Source organism: Erinaceus europaeus, chromosome 21 (assembly GCF_950295315.1).
Source record: "Erinaceus europaeus chromosome 21, mEriEur2.1, whole genome shotgun sequence".
In the NCBI taxonomy this organism is placed as follows: Eukaryota; Metazoa; Chordata; class Mammalia; order Eulipotyphla; family Erinaceidae; genus Erinaceus; species Erinaceus europaeus.
The window spans coordinates 6,144,173-6,167,291 of record NC_080182.1 but is presented as its reverse complement, the minus strand read 5'-3'; the positions used below and the strand labels follow the sequence as shown (position 1 = coordinate 6,167,291).

The following is a 23,119-nucleotide window of genomic DNA, read 5'->3' as shown; positions in this document are numbered from 1 at the left end:
CTGCTTCACTGCTCCTGAAGTGTGCCTCCTGCAGGTTGGGGAGTAGGGGCTCGAGCGTGGGTCTTGTGTATGATAACATGTGTGCTAAATCCAGTGTACCACCAGCCAACACCTCCCCTCCCCCGATTTCCAGTATTTAAAATGCAGCTGAGTTTTAAATATTTTGAATCCCCTCTGGGTAGTGCTGGGTCCTCCTGGGCTCTGAGACAGGCTGTCAGTGGCCACTGTACTACCAGGTTGCCCCTTTCTGCTCACCCCACACCCACCCTGACCGGTTGACCAACCACTGAACAAACACTGGTATCAACTGGTGTTCATGGCCTGGGGATCCTGAGCTGATGGAAAAAAAAAAATGTTGTGTCTTGTTAATTCATTTATTTAGTGGCAAACACTAGAAGAAGAAGAAGAATTTATTTAGTGAAGCTGGGACCTCATGCATGCAGGATTTCAGTGGTATCTTTACATTCAGAGAGAGAGAGAGAGGAAGCAGCAGAACTTCCTCTGGTACCATAGTGCCTCCCATCTAGCACCAAGGTTCAAACCTAGGCCGTGCACACAGATAAACTGGTGCCTTACCCACTGAATTATTTCTCTGGTCCAGCACAGCAGCTCTTAACTTCTGCCAACTTGTGTCTAGCTGAGCCCAGGTTGGTGGGATGTCTCTGGTGGGCCTTGGGCTTCACACTCCTGCATAGAAACCCTGATGGCTGATGGGAGGAAGGGTGGTTACCTTTTTCTAAGACAGAATTTCTATGGCAGGGCCACCGCCAGCACTCCCACGAGTCTCCCATACCCACTTCCATAGCAGGTTCTAAGTGCATCGGTATATTGATTAGAAAACAGCTAAGAGTCAGGACTAGAGACTCAGGACTGGGGGCAGAGGGATGCATGAATTATCCTCACAATTAGTGGCAACCCCCCCCCCCCCCACACACACACACTTTGCAAGACAACAGAGGAGGGAAGCTCCTTTGGTTCACAGTCTCAATCTGCCACTCCTCCCTCCCCACCAGTGAGTTGAGTTTATTTGCATGCAAACATAGATGTATTCGCAGAGGAGGATCCTCCACCTCTCACCGGTCCTGTCTCTTCTCTCCTGCAGATTAAAGGCTGAGCAGAACTTGAAAGGAGCAGCCGTTCTCTTCCCTGGCTGTTGGACTTGAAGCCCTTTGACCTGGGAAAGTGAAGATGAGGTTGCCATGGGAACTGGTGGTCCTGCAGTTCTTCATGTTGTGCCTGGCAGGTAGTGTGCTTCTGGGAAACTTTGTGATGAGAACACCGCTGGGCTCCAAGCTCATTTGGAAAGGGGGCCTGGGCTTTGGAAGGTGGGGATTAAATGGGGGAGAGTGCACGGAGAGTGCACGTGACTCCGTCGACTGGCCCCCGATGGTGTGTCAGTGGCTCTTCTCATGGTGCTAGCACACCTAGGCAGGGATGCTTTACCTGCTCCTGGTCTTTTGCCAGTGGCTGTGACCATTATTTAGCTTGAACATAGCTATTATAGCGTGTCGCCTTGCTCACTGCACAGATGTCAGACAACAGAACCCATCATACAGTTGAGAGTGTTCACTGCTTTGAGGCTGGTGGATAGAAGTTCTTCTAGGGCTTTTGCTGGTATAATACTGTCCTTTGAAACTTCTTTTTTAGTTTGATGTACCTGTCATTTGGCAAGAGCTAAGAAACAAACAAACAAAAAAGGGAGGGTTTTGCTATATTTTCACAATCAGCTACTAGACCTTGGCTTTCTAAAAAGTCTGATGTGCTTATTTGTGACTTTCTCTGCTTTCTGGGAGATATGAGCCTTCCTGGTGACAAACAGTCTCAGTGGGGATGCAGCCTGTGCCCAGCAAGTGCTGGGGTCTGGCATCCAGGTTCACATGGTGGCAGGCACCTCTGCGGGTGTCCCTGACATGAGGCTCCTTGTCTTGCCTTGTCACTCCAAGTGTCAAGTTGGAGAGCCTCGCCTAAGGCACATTTGCATAGTACAACATGAAACAGTAATGACCACCAGGTCATGTTACTCTGACTCTTCGTGCATTCACTCAAATAATGCTACTAGATAGTGTCCAAGGTTTCAGCGCCTTTAGAGGTTTCCTGTAGCCATCAGACTGAAAGCTTGTTGTGGCAGGCTGTGTGCTGTTGTTACATGACTGAAGGCAGTGGTGGCAGCCTCCCAAGAAATGGGTCCTTCACTGGGGCTCAGGTACAGGGCTCAGTATTTTGGTGAACTGTCCTTTTATCCTTCCATGACCCAGCTCCACAGCCATGCCTCCTATCTGCTTCTGCTCCTGTCACTATAACTATTAGTTTTCTTACTGAAGTGCCATGTGGATCAGAACCAGGCCTAGGTCATCCAGTGGTTAAACCAAGGAGATTCAGGGCCAGGGGCCCATGCAGAGTCCCTGGTTGGGACCATCCTACTGCACAGCCCCTGAGGCCCGGCAAATTCTCCATCTCAGCAATTCGCAGTGGCAGGTTGACTACTGAAGTGTTGCTATTTATTCTTCCTGCATATATATAAGCATATAGCCACATTTGCTTATAAATCCTACAATATCTGACCTTGAGATCCTGAGTGAGGATTTCCCAACAAATCTTTACCTCCTTTTTTTAAAAAAAAATTTATATTTATTTTCCCTTTTATTGCACTTGCTTTTTTTTTTATTGGTGTAGTAATTGTTCTTGTTATTGATGTCGCAGTTGTTAGACAGGACAGAGTGAAATGGAGAGAGGAGGGTAAGATAGAGACGGGGAGAGAAAGAGAGACACCTGCTTCACTGCCTGTGAAGCAACTCCCTTGCAGGTGGGGAGCCGGGGGCTCGAACTGGGATCCTTACGCCGGTCCTTACACTTTGCACCACGTGTGCTTAACCCACTGTGCTACCACCCAACTCCTGATCCTTACCTTCTTTCAGAGAATCTTAACCTGTTGGCTGTGGGTCATCTCTTAGAGATGCAGCTTCTCTCCCTTATGCTTGCACACATATAGACACATGCATGCACACACACACACACGTGCACACACACATGTGCACACACACACATGTGCACACACACACACACACGTGCACACACAAATGCCTCAACCCTCTGCCTCATTTTCTTTGCTCAGCCTTTGTCATTTCCTTTGACCCTGCTAAACGGCCTCAACTAAGATCACTTAGCTTGGGAGCTGGGCATTGGCTCACTCAGTTAAGCACACATAGTGCTTTGTGCAAGGGCCTGCATAAGGATCCAGGTCCAAGGCCCCACTCCCTACTAACTAACTACGGCTGACCCTCCACCAGACCTACTCTTTAGAACCCTCTGGCGGAGAGTGGTCAGTGTTTGGTCACCATAACGCTGTAACGTTCTTGCAGCGTTTCACCTCTGCTAGAGGTTTCCTAGAGCTCTTAGACTGAAAGCTTGTCACAATAGGCTGTGTGCTGTTGTTACATAACTGGGAGCAATAATACTGGCACTCCCGTGAATGGGTCACAGGGCTCAGCTCTGTGGTGGGCAGCCTGTCCCTTCACCCTCCTGTCACCTTGCTCTACAGACATGTGCGACAGGTCACCCTGCTTCAGAGGGGCTGGACCCACCCACCCACATGGCACCGTGATGGTGGGCAGGGGGCTGACACAGCGTCTCAAGACAGATTATGATCATTTTAAACTATCAGAACATGAAGACCTGAAAATTCAGGCAGCCTTAATCTCCTCCCCTGTGCTTGGACCAACTCAGAATGGTGATGGAAGACGCCCGCCAGCGTCCTTAGTTGTCATCCAGTGAGCTCTCTTTGAGGAGGCTCCACTGCTTTTGCGAAACCCTATTTGTGAACTGCTCTGCCTGGCATATGCCTCCTGCCATGCAGGTCAAGTCGAGTCTTAATTTATGTCTGTGTTTTCTTGTTCTGTGTCTACATGTCAGTAGTTTACATGACACTCCGTCCTCTGAATAATGAATGGGTGTCTTGGACTGCTCATTCTTTTCCTTTTCCATACGTACTTCCTTAGTGGTAGAGTTCCTGATGAGCTTTTGGCAAGGGAGATATTTATATGTGTATCTGTACCATAATTAGTATGTCTCAAATATGCTACACCTTCATCTTTTTTTTTTGTCTAAGAGAGAATCCACATGTCTAAGCAGGCTTCTCCTGTGAGGAATGCACCTGACTCACTGCATTCACTATTTGAAGGCGGTGGTGGGACCAAGGGATATCTCTCTCTGACCTAATATTGGACTCAACCTCTAACAATAATTTTCAGAAGAGATCCTGATGCCGCTGGTCTGAAAGTCCAGTCTCTGAATAATTGGATTCTTAGTCACCCTCTGAGTCAGTTTTTTTTATTTTTAAATTTATTTTCCCTTTTGTTTCCCTTGTTATTTTTTTATTGTTGTTGTAGTTATTATTGTTGTTGTTATTGATGCTGTTGTTGTTGGATAGGACAGAGAGAAATGGAGAGAGGAGGGGGAGACAGAGAAGAGGAGAGAAAGGCAGACACCTGCAGACCTGCTTCACTGCCTGTGAAGCGACTCCCCTGCAGGTGGGGAGCCGGGGGCTCGAACTGGGATCCTTAAGCAGGTCCTTGTGCTTTGCGCCACGTGCGCTTACTGGGTCAGTTTAAAGCCAGGTTCACAAAACCCTGCAACCTGCAGGAAAAGGGAACAGAAGAGTGAGTAAACTGAGACTGTTGGAAAGCAGAGAGCCCCTGCCCTGAGCCCTGGTTCCGCTCTTGCCGTTTCATTCTCTGCATCCACCAGCCAGCTCCAGTTAGCTCCGCAGAGCAGGGCCACATGGGACCAACCCAACAGGTCCTCAGATGAAATACAGTTTCATTTCCTGGTCCAGCCATTTGCAATGTTCGTGTCAAGCTCTGGGGTTTTCTTTGTTGTAAGTTTTGATGCCAAGTCAGCCACTTGGTAGGACTCTTGCTGTGTTAGTTAACTCTTGGCCTCCAGTGTCCTTATCACCATCTGACCCTCCTCAGCACCTACGCTCAAAGGCTACCTCATCCATGGGGCTTGAACTGCCCACAGTAAGTAGATTAAATGGCATCCTTAATCCTTCCTTCCCCATCATTTTACGTCCCTCTTAGTGCCTCACATTCTCTAGTGCTCTTATCAATGTATAGGCAGTAGGACTATTGGAGGCCATCATAGTTCCATCTTGCCATTCTTTACCCTGCCCCTGCCTCCACCCCCAAACCCCCACCCCCACACCCAGAGCCTCTCCCAAAGCATTTCAATGTTCCCATGCCCAACTCTGAGGTTCACCTGCTGGGGTCCAACCCCAAGAGCATGTGCGAGCGCGCACACACACACACACACACACACCAGTGAGTCACTGGGAGGTGAATGAGTGTGCTTGTTGCAGGCATGGGAGAGGAATAGTTTCCAGAGCTTCCTGGGGAGTAGATGGGTGTGGATTGAGTGTGTTTGTTTGCAAGGACTTATCCACACCGCAGGTATCTATAAGAAGTCATATTCTGTGTCAGACAATTACGCAGAGCTTTACATTTTATATCCTACAAGGGGAGGAGAAGCTGTACTTGTGCATGCAGGCACAGTCCTTCCATATTGTACCCGGCTGCTAGAAGTCACGTTTTATATCTGGTGTGAAAGGATTTGTAATCCATATCATATGTACATGCAAGGAGTTGCATTCTGTAACATGTGTACACAGGACTTCTGTCCTGTTGCATACACATGTGCAAGGACTTGAATTCTATATTGCACATGTATGCAAGAAGTTACATTATAATATACCATGCATGTCTACAAGGACATATATCCTGCACTGTACATGCAAGGAGGACTCAGGTGATGACAAGGGCCATTTGGACCTGTGCAGGTGTGGATGTGATCTGGGTCTTGTGAAAGAGCCTTTCAGTATTGACCACCTCTGCTACTTTCCTCACTTGATGAGCTTTGGCACGAATTGCACGGGGGCATTTTGCCTCGGCCCTCAGGGACTCAGTTTACTCCCCTGCATAATGATCACAAGGTCCTCAGGGACCTCTCAGATCAAAACATGTTCAGTTTTAGTTGGCACATGGCTCCAGAGAGAAATCTAGCTGTTGGAAGTGAGCCTAAAGTCTTACTCCAGTGAAGTGGTCTTTCTCATGAGCTCAGGCTGGCCAGGTCCACTCCCCACTGGCAGAGCTTGGAAAGAAAGAGTGAAACGGCTGCTTCGTGGGTTCGCAGACAGCTGGTAGTGTGAGGACACATAACTCTCCACAAATGGGAGAAGATACATGTTCCATGTCTTACCTGTTGATCTGAGATCCAGGGAGCCTGAGTGTGTGCCTCTCTGTGGGCCAGTGCACCTGCCCCAGACCCACTTCATTTTAAGAAAGCTCACCCTCTCCCCTCTCCAAAGAGCAGGATTTGATGTATTCCTTCACCTGAGTCATTCTATGGATGCCAGTGAACTTGGGGCGGGCAGCAGAGTGGTCCTGGAGGGTTTACAGCTCTTGCTTAGCAAGCCCCCCCTCCCAGATGGGAGACCTGAATTATGAGTATATGAGGATGCAGGTGCTGTTGAAAACACATGCTGCCACCACCCGTGTGATGCCCAGGTGAGTGGAGAAGTGGTCAGCTCAGAACCCTTTTCTCTGGAAGCTCAAGGCAATTGTTCCTGGTGATGGATCTGAGAACACAGATCCACACTAGGAGTTTCCATGATTGGCTGGGTAATAGAACCAGTGAGAACAGTCTTCCCTCTGACTCAGAACATTTCTGCAAACCTCAGGTTAGCCCAGAAATGCCTGCCCTGGGGGCCAGGTAGCGCACTGGGTTACATGCACATAGTACGAAGTGCAAGGACCCACTCAAGGATCCCAGTTCAAGCCCCTGGCTCCCCACCTGCAGGGGGGTTTCTTCACAAGTGGTAAAGCAGATCTTTTTCTCTCCCTCTCTGTCCTCTCCTTTTCTCTCAATCTCTCTCTGTCTTCTCCAATAAAATGGAAAAATGACTACCAGGAACAGTGGATTCATAGTGATGGCAGCAAGCCCCAGCGATAACCCTGGACACACACACACACACACACACGCACACGCACACGCACACACACACACACACACACCTTCCCCTTCCTGATATCCACAGAGCCCAGGAGGACAGAGAGCCCACCTGTAGCCATGCCAACTCTAGGCCACAGAACACAGCCAGGTGCAACAATTCAGTCAGAAAAACTCTTGTATTTTCCCCCAGACCAAACAGAAGAATGGGCAACATTCAAGTGACTCCCAGTTTTAGACAGATATTAAACTGAGCTCTGCTTCCCTCTTCTCTTGCACGAGTAACAAGAATTCATTTAAGATCTGAGAGGAGCTGGGTGAATGAAAGTTTTGATAGAGACCTCCAGTGACCTCCAGTTGTATTGTTTCTCTTTCTAAGAAACAGGCTTGCGAATGCATTTACAATCCTGCTAGCTGACTGCAGCGAAAGGAGTTTCCTGTTTCCTCTCTTCTGCCTCACATCCAAGGCCATGAAATGAAGTCAGAGCAGCAGAAAAATATAGCAAGAAAGAGAGCTAATCACTGGATTAAAAAACAGCAATCTAGAGATGAAAAGTCAGGCAAAAAAAGAAAGCGGGGGGGGGGGGGGATGCTTTGCCCAGAAAATAATCAACAGCAAACAGAAAACTCCTTCTGAACAGCACTTTATATATTCCAATAAATTTCACGGTGGGAAAATATTAATCAGTGATGAATACGTCGTGGTAAAGGACGAACCAGCAGCAATTTTGTATCCGACAGGCCTGGACATGTAATAGCCATCCTAAGATCTCAGAGTTATTAGAAACAGTCAGCGTAAGCCCTCTCCTGGAGCAAAATCATTAATGGCTTCATTAGCTGTGCTCAGCCAGGCAGGATGTCTCAGCCATAAATAAAGCTCCCTGACTGATAGTCGAGGACACATTGCATCTAAAATTAAATAAAAAAAAATGATTTGACTCTGTTGAATGAAACAAATTAGAAAGAGGGTAGAGAAACAGGCACGTGAAAATCCAACTTAATACACATTTAATAGCTGCTCCTACAGTCTCTGCTGTGCAGGGACTTGGGCTCCCTGGAGCCGCCGGCTTGCTGGTGGCTGGCTGGGGAAGGGTCAGCCTGGGGCTTCTCTTCACAGTGACCCCTTGCCAAGGAAGAGCTTGGCTTTGACGAAAGAGAAGGGCTTCATTCCCTAGTGTAAAGAGCAAGCTGATCTCTCTAAGTCTTGGGCTGTTGTCTCCACTGCTCCTGATGGCCGTATATTTTTTTCCATTTTATTGGACAGGACAGAGAGAAATTGAGAGGGGAGGGAATATGTATATATATCCTGCAGAGCTGCTTCACTGTTTGTGAAACAACCCCACTGAAGGTGGGGAGTCAGGGGCTTGAACTGGGATCCTTGCACTTTTTACTATGTGTTCTTGACCTAGTATACCACCGACCAACCCCCTGCTTCCCTATTCTTTATTCCCTTTAGGAGTATGGACCAAAATCCTTTATGAGGTGCAGAAGGTGGAAGGTCTGGCTTCTGTAATTGCTTGTCTGCTGGACATGGACGTTGGCAGGTTGATCTGTACCCCCAGCCTGCTTCTGTCTTTCCCTAGTGGGGTAGGACTCTGGAGAGGGGAGACTTCTGGATAGATTGGTGAGGTCATCTGCCCATGGAACTCAGGATAGTGTGTATCTCAGTAGCATACTGCAGTGTGGTGGCTGAAAGGCAATAAGATATAATGCCACTCTCTGCCCTATTCCAGCTTTCTATCCCTACTCTCAGCTCTGACACCATCCTCCCAGACAATACTTTTAGCCCACCTGCATGTTAGCTGTCCTGCTCAGGCAAAAATTAATAAAGTCAACAGCCACATGGAACATACCTAAAATAGACTTCCTAGCTTCTTCCCACATGAAGACCCCTAACTTCATCTCCTCTATTCCTACCTTTGGGCTCCTGTTTATTAAATATTTTTTCCTTCCTTTTATGTGAGAAAGTGGGGGTAGGGAGAGGTCACAGCAGCACTCTGGCATATGCGGTACTGGGGATAGAACTCATAACCTCATGCCTGCAAGTCCAGTGCTCTACTGCTGTGCTACCTCCAAGACCACACGAGATAGTAGTTTTAAATAACTCTAATTTAATGCTCAGCACTCTTTTTAAAAATAGAGGCAAATACACTTGAAGAAAGTACTGTTGTTGTTTTTTTAAGGCTGGAACTTTTGGTCCCTTTGAAAATAGTTTCCACTCAATTATTAATTTATTCTTTCTTTTTTTTTTTTTTTTGCCTCCAGGGCTATTGCTGGGGCTTGGTGCCTGCACTACAAATCCACTGCTCCCGGAGGCCTTTTTTCCCCATTTTGTTGCCCTCATTGTTGTCATTATTGTTATTATTGCCATTGATGTTGTTGTTGGATAGGACAGAGAGAAATGGAGAAAGGAGGGGAAGACAGAGAGGGGGAGAGAAAGATAAGACATCTGCAGACCTGCTTCACCGCTCATGAAACAACCCCCACTGCAGGTAGGGAGCCGAGGGCAGGCTCGAACCGGGATCCTTATGCCAGTCCTTGAGCGTTGCATCACATGCGCTTAACCCGCTGCGCTACCACCCAACCCCTAGTCTTTCATTTAATGAATAGTTTGCATGTGTACTGATAGCTACTGGTCATCCCAAAATGTATTCCGAAATCACTTACTGGTAATTTCTTCAGTCTGTAGACTTCAGGAGTTTGTTCACCTGTTTACTGCAGCAGTTTGTTTCCAGTTTCTGTGCCCTGTGCTGAAAGACAGCTCTCTGGCCTTAACGAAATTTCTGTGTCCTGCCAGGGTTAAGTCAGAAGTCCAAACAAAATGCAGCTCTTCTCCATGAGCTTAAGTTCTCGGTGTCAGAAGCTTCTTCTGCACTGGATAAGGTCATGTTCCTGGGGCCTGAGAAAAATCTAGGTGAAGAGCTTCCTTTATTTGTAGTTACTGAGTGAGTAAGTAAGAGGAAAAGTGAAATTCTCCAAGGAAGTAAGTGTAAGCCATTTAGCTCAGTGACTGTGGTAACATCAGGACATAATAGTAATGTCAGTTACAATCATTTATTCATGAGAAAAGGATGTGACCTTCTGCCCCTTGACCACTGAGCCCCGGAGCAAACCAGACTCTTCCATCTACCCTCATTTCAGGAGAACCTGAATTATAAGAGTAAGGAAGAAAGGAAGTTGTGGGAGTGAGGGCAAAAGCAGAAATTCCTCTGGCCTGTTTACTGGATCTAAGTGGGGGGGGGGGCAAAAGCTGTTCTCTCTCTTTGTGAACTGGACTAAGGGGGGGGGTCAGGTGACCCCCTCCATCAGAGGCAGGGGAGAGGGAGAAACAGGGTCAGGGTCGATGAGTGTTTCACTTAAAAGTCATGGCATTGTTGTGAGGAGAGTACGTACTCTATAGGCCCTCAAGATCCAAATCTGTACAGGCACTTTATTACTGTGTCTTTACCCAGTGAGCTGTGAAACCTGGGAGTATCTGAAGTAGAGAAATTCAGAAGCAGAGGAGAACACTGTCTCACTCAATGTCGCATCGCTAGTTATGAATCAATATTATCTTATCGGATTTTCTTGTTACATTTCTTACCATGGAAACATAACTTGAATTGTGGCTTTTTCTTTCTGTCTTTTTATTCATGACTGATGGTGATGATGGTGCTATTGTGATGTTGATGAGATTGCTGAAGGTGATCGATCCGGTGGATGGTAATGACAGAAGTAATAATAACAATAATAATTAAGTCCTCCTTTCTCTGGTCTGAATGCTTTAAATGCTCTGTTTTCACCTCCCTCTGAGATGAAATCAGTAAAGTTTTAATTTATCTGTCAAAAACTCACGAGTCTAATACATTCCCCTATTCCAACAAGGTGGATTCTTCCTGCGTGTGCCCTCCCGCACTTCTTTAAAAGGAAAGAGTAAAGGTTGTGCATTGTGTAAGGATACAGGATACCCTCATCTCTGCCTTGTTGAAGGGTAGCCACATCAGACTGATGAAGCCACTGAAGGTCTGGCCTCTTTGCACCTTTTCTCACCTGTGTTAGCCTCAAACATCACCAAGCACTTCCTAGAGCAGCACGAATCCTTTCCATATTCAGTGTCTCGTGCCAGGTCTCAGCATCCCTGTCCCCGTCCTCAGCACCTGCACAATATGGCCTTTACCTGGCTTCCTTCTGTCTGTGTCCTATCTAGTTACTGATTGGCCAGCTACTGATTGGCTCTGTTTCTGGGGAGAGAACTGACTAAATAACATGGAGACATCACCTTCTGAATCACCTCTGAGTGATTTCCCCCAGGTAACCGCCTCATAAAAATTTCTTCTCTCCAGGCTGGGAGTCTGGATGGACCTGTCCACGCCCATGTTCAGCGGGGAAGCAATTACAGAAGCCAGACCTTCCACCTTCTGCATCCCACAATGATCTTGGGTCCATACTCCCGGAGGGATAAAGAATAGGAAAGCTATTGGGAGGGGAGGGAATACGGAGTTCTGATGGTGGGAATTGTGTGGAGTTGTACCCCTCTTATCCTATGATTTAGTCAATGTTTCCTTTTTATAAATAAAAAATTTAAAAAAAAGAAATTTCTTCTCTCCAAGGAGACAGCTCCCCCCCTCAATATTTCATCTCCTGTGGAACTGTTACCTGGGGCTGTCTGGACCCCCATGGTAATAGTCATTATCTTTTTCTCTCTGACCTACTCTGGATAAGCACCCTCCCTCCTTCTTTTGCTTTCTCAGTCTAATTATATCTTGGCTTCGCATACAGATGCAAAGTTAATGAAATTGTCTTTAAACACCCCTTCCAACTCCAGCTGTTCACCTCCCTCTGAGTTGAAATGACTAAAGTTTTAACTTATTTGTTTAAAACTCACGAGTCTAATACATTCCTCTATTCCAGTGAGGTGAATTCTTTCTGCGTGTGCCCTCCTGCGCTTCTTTTAAAACAAAGTGAAAGACTCTCTAACAAAGTCTCTTCTGTAGAATAAAATGTGACCCCCCAGGGAATTATGATAAGTCAAAGAACAAAGCAAACCCCAAAATAAGTTCGCATCTCTGAGCATAGGAGTAAATAATAAAAATGCAGCAATATTTGTCTGGTCAACAGATTTTGCCAGGACTGGATGTGGTAGTCTCTAGAGGGTTGCAGTGAGGAGTTATGAACTTCTGCTAAGACTGGCAGAGAGGCAGGCGCTGCACAGAGTGCTCTTCACAGAATAAAAATTGTCTGGTGAAAATGAATTCTCCCTTCTCCTGCTTTCTTTTCATCAGAGTTCTTGGTCACTCTCTTTGGGAATGCTCTCTCCAGTGTGGTGATATTTGCAAACAAACAAACAAAAAAACTTGGTTTCAGTATAATATGTATCTTACTAGAAACAGAGCAAAGTTTGAAGTTGATGGTCTAGATCCTGTCCCTCTGATTTCATCTTCTTGCTTTAATCATTGTGTTAACATGAGCAAAGAGGAAAGACTAGCAATCAATAGCTTTTCATAATTGTTTATGGATTTCATATTATCAGATTGATCCCTAACCCAGGAAATCAGAATCAAATAAAATATGTTTTGTTCAGTGATGAGAAATCAACATTAACAAGGAAATTTGAAGCTGTATGTGGTGGTGGGTGTTAACTATTATATTTTTCAATAAGTGCATCTATGAAGCAATTATATGACCTCACCTCTCCAGAACCCTGCCCCACCAGGGAAAGATAGAAACAGGCTGTGGGTGTAGTTCTACCTGTTAACGCCCATGTCTAGCAGAGAAGTAATTACAGAAGTCAGAACTCTCACCTTCTGCACCCCCCCCCCAATTTTTGATGAAAGGGCTCTGAACTCCATCACGACTCAGAGAGAGAAGAGGAAAAAAAGAAAGGACAGTCAGAAGTAGAAATAGGTGTAGGTGTGACTTAGAAAGAAGAGAAGGCAGGACTATAGAAATAAAAAATACAGATAGTTATAGAAATAAATATAAATAAATATAAATAAATACAGATAGTTATAGAAATAATAGTCAACCCATATCTGTGACCTTGGAAGAACTACTGTAATATCTAACGGAGGGAACGGGGACACAGAACTCTGGTTGGTGGGAACACTGTGGAGTTTTATCGGTTATCTTATAATCTTGTAAATCAATATTAAATCACTAATAAAGTGACATACTTTAAACTCACAGGAGTCACTTCACAAGTGGTGAAAGAAGGTCTTCAGGCGTCTATCTTTCTCTGTCCCTCTCTCTCTGTCTGTGTCCTAGCTAGTAAAAAATGGGAAAAAAAATAGCTGCCAGGAGCAGTGGATTCATGGTGCTGGCTTTGAGCCCCAGTGATAACCCTGGAGGAAAAAGAAAGAAAGAAAGAAAGAAAGAAAGAAAGAAAGAAAGAAAGAAAGAAAGAAAGAAAGAAAGAAAGGAAGAAAGGAAGGAAGAAAGAAAGAAAGGGGAGGGAAGGAAGGAAGGAAGGAAAGATGGAAGGAAAGATGGAAGGAAGGAAGGAAGGAAGGAAGGAAGGAAGGAAGGAAGGAAGGGCTGGTCTAGCCATTCTCCATGCATGTGTAAGGCTTTGCAGGTTCAGGAACACCCATCTGCACAGTGTTGGGGACCCAAGGCAGATAGATGTCCTCACAGGCAGTCTGTCCTTTGTGACATCCTGCCAAGTGGTCAAAGTCTGCATCGAGGAGGAAAACAGTGTCAGGACACCAGGTCTGAGTTTGCATCTGGATATCTGGAAGCAGATGTCTTTGCTTAACAAGACCGGGTCTGAGTATATGCAGTCCCCATTCAACACTCTCTGTGCACACACGTTGGACATGTCTGCATAAGTGTCACGTGCACAGATAGGAATGGCAGATGTTTGTTGTATACTCTCTACATATATGGAAACATCCATTCATGAGCCATAGTTGGTCTCCCAACTCTGCTTGATTTTGCTTTGATGGTTATCCATTTAGAAGAAGAGCAAGTTGTGAATTATAAGTGAAGGGCATGAGAGCAGAGTGTCCCATGTACTTGGTTATTCATATTGACTATGAATTTCTTATTAATCTGACCGTGGGTTCATGTATCTACACTGGGCTAAGACCTCCACCTAATAGTCTAGTCTGACATATGGTCATATGAACCATAGAAATTTTCTCCGGGGGGCCAGGTGGTGGCACACCCTCTTAAGTACACATAGTACTAAGCACTAGGACCCACGCAAGGATCGGGGTTTGAGCTCTTGGCTCTCCACCTGCAGGGGGGGACGCTTCACAAGCAGTGAAGTAGGTCTGCAAGTCTCTCTCTCTTCCTCTCTATTTCCCCTCCTTTCTCAATTTCCCCCTGTCCTATTTTATAAGATGGAAAAAAGTCTCCATGAGAAGCAGTGGATTCATAGTGCCAGCACCGAGACTAGTGATAACCCTGAAGAGAGAGAGAGAGAATGAGAGAGAGAGAAAGAGAGAGAATGAGAGAGAGAGAGAGAGAGAAAAAATGAGAGAGAGAATGAGAGAGAAAAATGAGAATGAGAGAGAGAGAAAGAGAGAGAGAGAAGAAATCTCCTGTTTCACAGATGATGAAACTTAGACTTTACTAGAACCCATCAATATTAACACCACTTTGAAGCAGCAGAACTGAATTGAAACTGGAATTTTTAAGAGTCTTCATCAAGGAGTGTTTAGTTGACTAAGGTACAATTAGATGGGCCTTGAAGATTTTAGTAGTAAATCAGAAATGTGTGTGTGTATTTGTGAATATGTGTGTGTCAAATAGTGGTTACTGAAGTTTAAGTATCCACAATAAAATAAGCTTTATTTGATCTGTAGTCTCTGGAGCATTTTTTGCTAGCGAAAGAAATATCTTATTTCCGATGGGTAGATGAAGATCTTTTTCTTTCTTTTCTTTTCTTTTTTTTTAATTGCCACCAGGGCTGTCACTGGGGCTCAGTGCCAATTCTACAAATCCACTTATCCCAGTGGCTATCTTTTCCATGTGTACAGGACAGACAGAAATTGAGATGGGAGGGGAGATAAAGAGTGAGAGAGAAAGACAGACACCTCTAGACCTGCTTCACTACTCATGAAGCATTCCCCCTGCAAATGGGGAGCAGGGGCTTGAACCCAGGTCCTTGTACATGATGAAACGTGCAATTCACCAGATGCGCCACAGCCCAATCCCCCAATGAAGATCTTTTAAGGAAGTTGTATGACAGTGACAGGGAGGAGACTTCAGCAGTGGAATGTTTGAAGTCCTGAATTGAATCTCTGGTACTATGTGTAATGCGCGTCAGGATGATGCTCTAGTTCTCTCTGGTACTATGTGTAATGCGCGTCAGGATGATGCTCTAGTTCTCTCTGGTACTATGTGTAATGCGCGTCAGGATGATGCTCTAGTTCTCTCTGGTACTATGTGTAATGCGCGTCAGGATGATGCTCTAGTTCTCTCTGGTACTATGTGTAATGCGCGTCAGGATGATGCTCTAGTTCTCTCTGGTACTATGTGTAATGCGTGTCAGGATGATGCTCTAGTTCTCTCTCTCTCTCTCCTTAATAAATATTTATTTATTAGTGAGAGACAGAAAGAGAACCAGAGCATCACTCTGGCACACATTATACTAGAGATTGAACTCAAGACCCCATGCTTCCATGCCCAGTGCTCTAATCATTATGCCATCTCCCAGGTGCAATGAATCAGTTTATAAGAACTCTTCTTCCGGGTGTCAGCGGTAGTGCAGTGGGTTAAGCACACAGTGGCGCAAAGCCCAAGGACTGCAGAAGGATCCCGGTTTGAGCCCCCGGCTCTCCATCTGCCAGGAAGTCACTTCACAGTCAGTGAAGTAGGCCTGCAGGTGTCTATCTTTCTCTCTTCCTCACTGTCCCTCCTCTCTCCATTTCTCTCTGTCCTATCCAACAACAATGACAACAATAATAATTACAACAATAAAGCAACAAGGGCAACAATAAATAAATAAATAAATAAATAACAATTTTAAAAAAAGAATTCTTCTTCCCTACTTCAGATTTAAGCAGACTGAAGATATCTTGGGGAGGAAGGCAAGTGAGTAGGCAAACTTGCTTCATCTGCTTTGTGTCTGGATGGTGAAAGCTAGTTCTCCACTGTGACTGAGATTCCTTGATAAAATTGCAGGGGATGAGGAGCAGAGGCTTCTCTGCGGCACCCCCACTGCACCCATCACGGGCCCCGAGTTCCTGTGGGGCCCCTGCTCCCTGAACACAGTTATATCTGTGTTTATGTCAAATCACACGTTCCAGCAGATCTTACGGTCTGGCAAGGATTGCATTGTCCTTAGATAAATTGTTATTTCCAGACAGTCCCACTACTTATAAAATCCAAGAACTTAGTACCTGGATGGCCTTACCTGCACTGAGTGGTGTGTGAATGGGGTCACCTGGAAACCAAGCTGGAGATTAGTGGGAGGATGTTTGTGCCCTGCCTCATTCTGTGGGAACAGTGACTGGCCTCTCAAGCCAGGATCACACTGGAGAGCTATACTCTTCAGAAGTGATGTTGAAGAGGGCTCAGGAGAAATCTTTCTTTTGACCATTTGACTTTTAACCATGGCTGATGGACATGCCTGCAGCCCTCTCTGAGCATAGCTACCTGCTGACCAGCTGAGCTCATGGAAACATGCAAGGGCTCTGCTTACTTTTCTTATAGGGGGATTAATGGTTTATAGTAAATACAGTTCTGATACACATATAAAATTTTTAAATTTTCTGCAAAGCACCTTCCCTCCCAGTCTAGGTCTTTCTCCACCTTCATGTTCCAGGACATGAACCCTTCCCCCCTGCCCCCAGAATTCTTTACTTTGGGGCAAGACACCAAACCCAGTCCAAGTTCTGCTCTGTGTTTCCCCTTCGGTTCTTATTTCTCAACTTCTGTCCTTGAGTGAGATTGTCCCATATTCATCCTTCTCTGTCTGTCTGCTCTCACTTCACATGACTCTTTCAAGACTGTTTTAGGGGTTGGGTGGCAGCACACATGCTTCTGCACACACACACACACACACACACACACACACACACACACACACACACACACACTGTAGTGCACAGGGTCCTGAGTTTAAGCCCTCAGTCCCCATCTGCAGGAAGGAAGCTTCAAAAGTGGAGAAGCAGTGCTGCAGATCTATCTAAAAATACATATTTAGAAAGACTTAATGATGGCTAAATGAGAGGTAAGAGGGAGTGAGTGGTGGGCGGGGGTGGGACACACCAGACAGCTCTGGTACATGAGGGTGTCAGGACTTGAACTTGATACCTTCAGCTTGATAATCCTGCACTGTAACGCTGAGCTGTCTCCCTGCTACCCTCTGGAGGTGCTGACAGGCCACCTGCTTCTGAAGCCCCTCCTCTGCTCTCTCGTCCCTCTGCCGCCCAGAGCCAGGGCCTCAGGCAAAGTCAGGTTGTGCTCAGTGCTGCCTGCCATGTTTAGCCAGGCTTCTGTGCAAGGGAGGCTCGGGCCTTTTCTGTCTCCGGACTTAGCCAGGACCCTGAAAATGAGCATTCAGGAAAAGTTGCAGAGCCTCTGGTCAGAAGCCCCTGCACCCAGCTGAGAAGATCTCCAGCAAAGCTCCTGAAATAGCACAGCTGTCTGTGCCACAAGGCCTGTGAGTCATGATGCACTTCCACAGCAGCATAGCAGAGACTGCACCCCAGCTGGTCCCTGAGGAGGCGAGAAGGAGAGTCGCAGCCTGGAGGCATGTGAGGCAGGCTGAGAAGTCTGGGGTGGGGGCAGCCGACTCCTCTTGCTCTAGGTATGCAGGCACACAGACATGCAGTGCTTTGCCATGCCTGCCCTGCCCACCCGGTCTCAGAACACCACGTCTGCCTGAGTCTTCTATCCTCTTTAATGTGACATCTGAAAATGAGCCAGAGTCTAATGCTTTTATTCTATAGTCTTAGGAGGAGAGAGAGATAGAGATAGAGATAGAGATAGAGATAGAGATAGATAGATAGAGAGAGAGAGAGAGAGGCAACAGTACAGCTCCACCATCCATGGAGTTTTCCACAGTGCCATCCACAGTGCTCCCATGTGGTATTAGGGATTGAACCCAGGCCCTCTGGCATTATAAAGCATAAGCTTTGCCTGCAGAACCATCTCTTGGCCTCTGGCTTCAATATAAATAGTAATCTTCAGAGAAGCAGCAGTGCTCCTGTGTGGGTGTTTGCTGTGGTGATCGCAAAAGAGCCCAGGTACGTACAGCAAAAGCTAGGAGCCCAGGCAGACAGAGACGCTTACTCACAGATATATGCCTGTGATCTGCTCACCCAGCCTGGGACTAGGTCTCTTTACAACAGAATTAAAAATATATGTTATTAGTGATTTAATATTGATTTTCAAAATTATAAAACAATAGGGGCATAATTCCATAGCATTCCCACAAACGGAGTTCTGTGTCCTTATTCCCTCCATTGGAAACTGCAGTAGTTCTTCCAAGGTCAAAAATATGGGTTGACTTTATAGCTATAACTATCTATCTTCATCTAGATCTGTATTTATACCTGTATATTTTTGCCCATTTTTTCTATAGTCCTAACTTCACTTTCATTCTAAGTCACACCTACACCTAGTACGATTTCTGAGTGTCCTTACTTTTTTCCTCTTCTCCCTGAAACAAGAGAAACAGTCTTCCTCTGGTGTTTTCCAGATTCACTTCCCTTTCAGTGATGGTATAAAAACAAGACTCCTGGTGACAAACAGTTTGGATCCTGGTGAAATGGGGGTTCAGAGCCCTTTGGTCATCTTCCTCTATCATTTATCCTTCTGGGTGTATGGACCAAAATTCTTTTAGGGTGCAGAAGGTGGGAGTTCTGGCTTCTGTAATGGCTTCTCTGCTGGGCATGGGCGTTGGCAGGTCTAATCACACCCCCAGCTTGTTTCCATCTTTCCCTAGTGAGGTAGGGCTGTGGAGAGGTGAAGTTCCAGGACACATTGTTGAGTTCATCTACCCAGGGAGGTCACGATAGAATTATAGTAGCACCAGGAGTTGGGTGGTAGCACAATGGGTTAAGCGCACATGGCGCAAAGCGCAAGGGCAGGAGTAAGGATCCCGGTTTGAGCCCCCAGCTCCCCATCTGCAGGAGGTCACTTTGCAAGCGGTGAAGCAGGTCTGTAGGTGTCTTTCTCTCCCCCTCTCTGTCTTCCTCCCCTCTCTCCATTTCTCCCTGTCCTATCCAACAACAACAACTATAACAACAATAACAACTACAACAAGCTCAACAACAAGGGCAACAAAATGGGAAAAAATAGCCTCCAAGAGCAGTGGATTTGTAGTTCAGACACCGAGCTCCAGCAATAACCTTGGAGGCAAAAAAAAAAAAAGAATTATAGTAGCACCTGCAACTTGGTGGCTGAAAGGTGGTAAGATATAAAACTGGATAAAATATTTGTAAACAGGAACCAGAAAGTAGGAATAGAGTAGATGAGAACAGGGATGTTTGGGTGGAAAGAAGCTAGGAAGTATTTTAGGTATGTTCTTAGGGTCCCATGACTTCAGTAGTTGTTGCTTGAGTTTGACAGTTAATTTGGGGTGGACTAGAAATATTGTCTGGGAAGATGGTGTCAGAGTTGATAGAGGGCTAGAAAACTGAGTTAGGGCTGAGAGTATCTCCCAAACTTGAAGAAAATATATAAATACAATTAACTGTTTATTTGACTTTTTAAAAATTAAGATGGAAAGGAGTGATAGAGAGGAAGAGATAGAGGCCTGCAGCACTGCTTCCCCTCTGCAGGTCGAACCTGGGTCCACACACAATGTAACGTGTACCCTACTGGGTGCACCATTGCCTGGTCCGTTTTCTTGTCTTTGCTTTTTTCTTTTGTCATGTTATTGGGGTTTAACGATTGGCAGTACATTACTCATGTCATTGCCCTGTGTTAGGTGTCTGAAAAGGTCCTTTTCCAACATCCTGCCCCTCTGAACATTCTGGTCACCAAGGATGGGGCTCTCCTGCAAGCCGGCTCATTGTGATGCTGCTGCGTGAAACCGTCATGGTTGTGTGTGTGCAGGTGTGCTCACTGGTGGATTTTTTTTACAGTTATTATTTTTTTTTACTAGTGATTTAATAGTGATCAACAAGATCATTGGATCAGAGGGGTACAATTTCATACAGTTCCCATCACCAGAGTTCCATATCCCATCTCCTCCATTGGAAAGTTCTCTATTCTTTTTTTTTAATTTATTCATTTATTTATAAAATGGAAACACTGACAAGACCATAGGATGAGAATGGTATAATTCCCAACACCCCTTCTGTAGCCCATCCCCTCCCCTGATAGCTTTTCTATTCTTTAACCCCATGGGAATATGGACCCAGGGTCATTGTGGGATGCAGAAGGTGGAAGGTCTGGCTTCTGTAATTGCTTCTTCACTGAACATGAGCATTGACAGGTCAATCCATACTCCCAGCCTGCCTCTGTCTTTCCCTAGCGGGCTCTGAGGAAACAGAGCTTCAGGACTCACTGGTGGGGTCATCTGTCCAGGGAAGTATGGTTGGTGTCATGGTAGTGTCTGGAACCTGGTGGCTGAACTTCCCAGTTTTGAAGCAGCCTTCTTGCAGAGCTCGGGCCATGCATTGTCTCAGTGTCACCATCTTGGCTCTCCCCCCCACCCCCAGTTCCCTATTCTTTATCCCTCTAGGAGTATGGAACAAAGATTTTTTTTTTAAATAAAATGAAAGTATTGACAAGACTATAGGATAAGAGGGGTACAACTCCACACCATGCCCACATTGATGGATTTTTAAGATGGTATTTGACTACATCGAAGCCAGAGCTCCTGCCTTGATTCAGTGTGTGAATCACTTTAAAAAATGTTTTAAATTTTTTTGTTTATAAAAAGGAAACAGTGGCAAAACCATAGGATAAGAGGGGTACAGCTTCACACAGTTCCCACCACCAGAACTCTGTATCCCATCCCCTCCCCTGATAGCTTTCCTATTCTTTATCCGTCTGGGAGTATGGATCCAGGGTCATTGTGGGGTGCAGAAGGTGGAAGGTCTGGCTTCTGTAATTGTTTCCTCACTGAACATGGGCATTGACAGGTCAATCCAGACTCCCAGCCTGTCTCTCTCTTTCCCTAGTGGGGCAGGGCTCTGGGGAATCGGAGCTCCAGGACACATTGGTGGGGTTGTCTGTCCAGCAAAGTCTGGTTAGCATCCTGCTAGCATCTGGAACCTGGTGGTTTACAAGACCGTTAACAAACAAACACAAACAAATTGTTGACCAATAACTGGGTGGTGGCACACCTAGTTAAGTGCCCACATTACTGTGTGCAAGGACCCGGGGTTCAAATCCCCAGTCCCCACCTGCAGGGGGAAAGCTTTATGAGTGATGAAGCAGGACTGCAGTTTCTCTCTCTCTCTCTCTCTCAATGTAAGTAAAATGAATTTTTTTTTTCTCTCTCATGGACCTAAGGGCTGGAATAGTACAGATGAAGAATTGGGGGGGTCCTCCATTTTGTAGATAGCTAGTTAGCATATTTTAGTTAAATTCCAAAGGGCCTGTGGCTATACAAGTTTTTTTTTTAATTTATTATCTTTACTTATTGGATAGAGACAGCCAGAAATCAAGAGGAAGAGTAAGATAGAGGAGGAGAGAGACAGAGAGACACCTGCAACACTGCTTCACCACTTGCAAAGCTTTCCCCCTACAGGTGGGGGCCAAGGGCTTGCTCCTGGGTCCTTGTGCACTGTGACATGTGCGCTCAACTAGGTGCACCACCACCTGGCCCCTGAATCACTTCTTATTCCATAATTCAGCACTATCAGGAAGCACACGCAGCTTTAATGAAAATCCACTGATGTTAGCCTCTGAAGACAAATAAATATAAATAGCTCCTAGCCATCAAAGTCCTGCAAATCAGTTCAGTTAGATGATTTGTTTGTTTGTGCATGTGGAGCTGTGACATTTGTACAAACGCTATCCCACCGTGTTCTCGAAACAGGGAGCTCGAGCCCCAGTGGCTTCCCAGCTTAACACATTCCCTCCAGCTGGTACTAATGGTAACAATCTCCCAACTCAAAGGGCATTTTCAAATAGGACAAGAACGCTGGTTCTCCTTCTCTGATTGAATATAAATTCTACCCCGTGTCAGATAGGCTCGTGTCGATGGAATACTTCACGGCTGATCAGCACCAGCCCTCAGTGAGCATCAACTGTGGAGTCCATTTTGTGCCAAGTCCTTTTGCGTGGAACATATGATTTGAATCGTCAAAACAGGCTAGTCTGTGGGGATCCCTGAGGGCCTAGGAAAGAGGGAAAGTGTGGCTTTAAAAACAGAAGAAAGAGGAGGCAGGGTCGTGGCGCACCTGGTTAAGCGCTCACGTTACTGTGCGCAAGGACCCGGGGTTCAAATCCCCAGTCCCCACCTGCAGGGGGAAAGCTTTATGAGTAGTGAAGCAGGACTGCAGTTCTCTCTCTCTCAATTTTTTTCTGTCTCTAATCAACAGTAAGTAAAATAAAAATATTTTTTTCAAATTCAAAAATATATAAAATACAAAACAGAGGTAGAAACATGTGTGGAGGTTGAATGTCCATTCTAAAATACTGTTTATACTTGGTGCAGATATCACAGGTCAGCATAAATACCACCACTCCTGGAAATTATCGCCAGCACCAGTGATGGGAGATTAGAGAAATCAGTACCTAAGGCTCATTTCTGAGCTGAGGTGTCCACATGGAAGACTCAGTGAGGATAACGGGGCCTCAGAAGTCTCCTAGGGGCTGGGTGCTGGCACGTTACTGTGTGCAAAGGCCTGGGTTCAAGCCCCCGGCCCCCACATGTAGGGGAAAAGCTTCACAAGTGATAAAGCAGGGCTGTAAATTTCTCTGTCTCTTTCTCTCTCCCTCTAATCCCTTCCTTCTCAAGTTCTTTCTGTCCTATCTAAATAAATAAAAAGTTTTAAAAGATCTTAATTTCTCTTCCTCAAGGTTATCGCTAGGGCTCAGTACCAACACTGTGAATCTGCTACTCCTGGAGGCTATGTTACATTTTTTCTTTTTTTTTTAATTTTTAAAGTATTTATTTATTTTCCCTTGTTGTTTTTCATTGTTGTTGTAGTTATTATTGTTGTTATTGAGGTCCTTGTTGTTAGATAGGACAGAGAGAAATGGAGAGAGGAGGGGAAGACAG

General features: G+C 45.7%; 1 protein-coding gene across 4 annotated transcripts in view; it reads left to right on the top strand.

The window, feature by feature from the left end:
- The first annotated feature begins 1,103 nt into the window (after positions 1-1,103).
- Positions 1,104-23,119, top strand: part of LOC103124848 (contactin-4) — a 422,242-nt gene continuing 400,226 nt past the window's right edge. For all 4 annotated transcript variants that reach the window (XM_060180337.1, XM_060180335.1, XM_060180336.1 and 1 more), the window contains exon 1: positions 1,104-1,243. In XM_060180337.1, the coding sequence (XP_060036320.1) occupies positions 1,189-1,243 (55 nt within the window). In that variant the 5' untranslated portion in view covers positions 1,104-1,188. The remainder of the gene's footprint in view (positions 1,244-23,119) is intronic.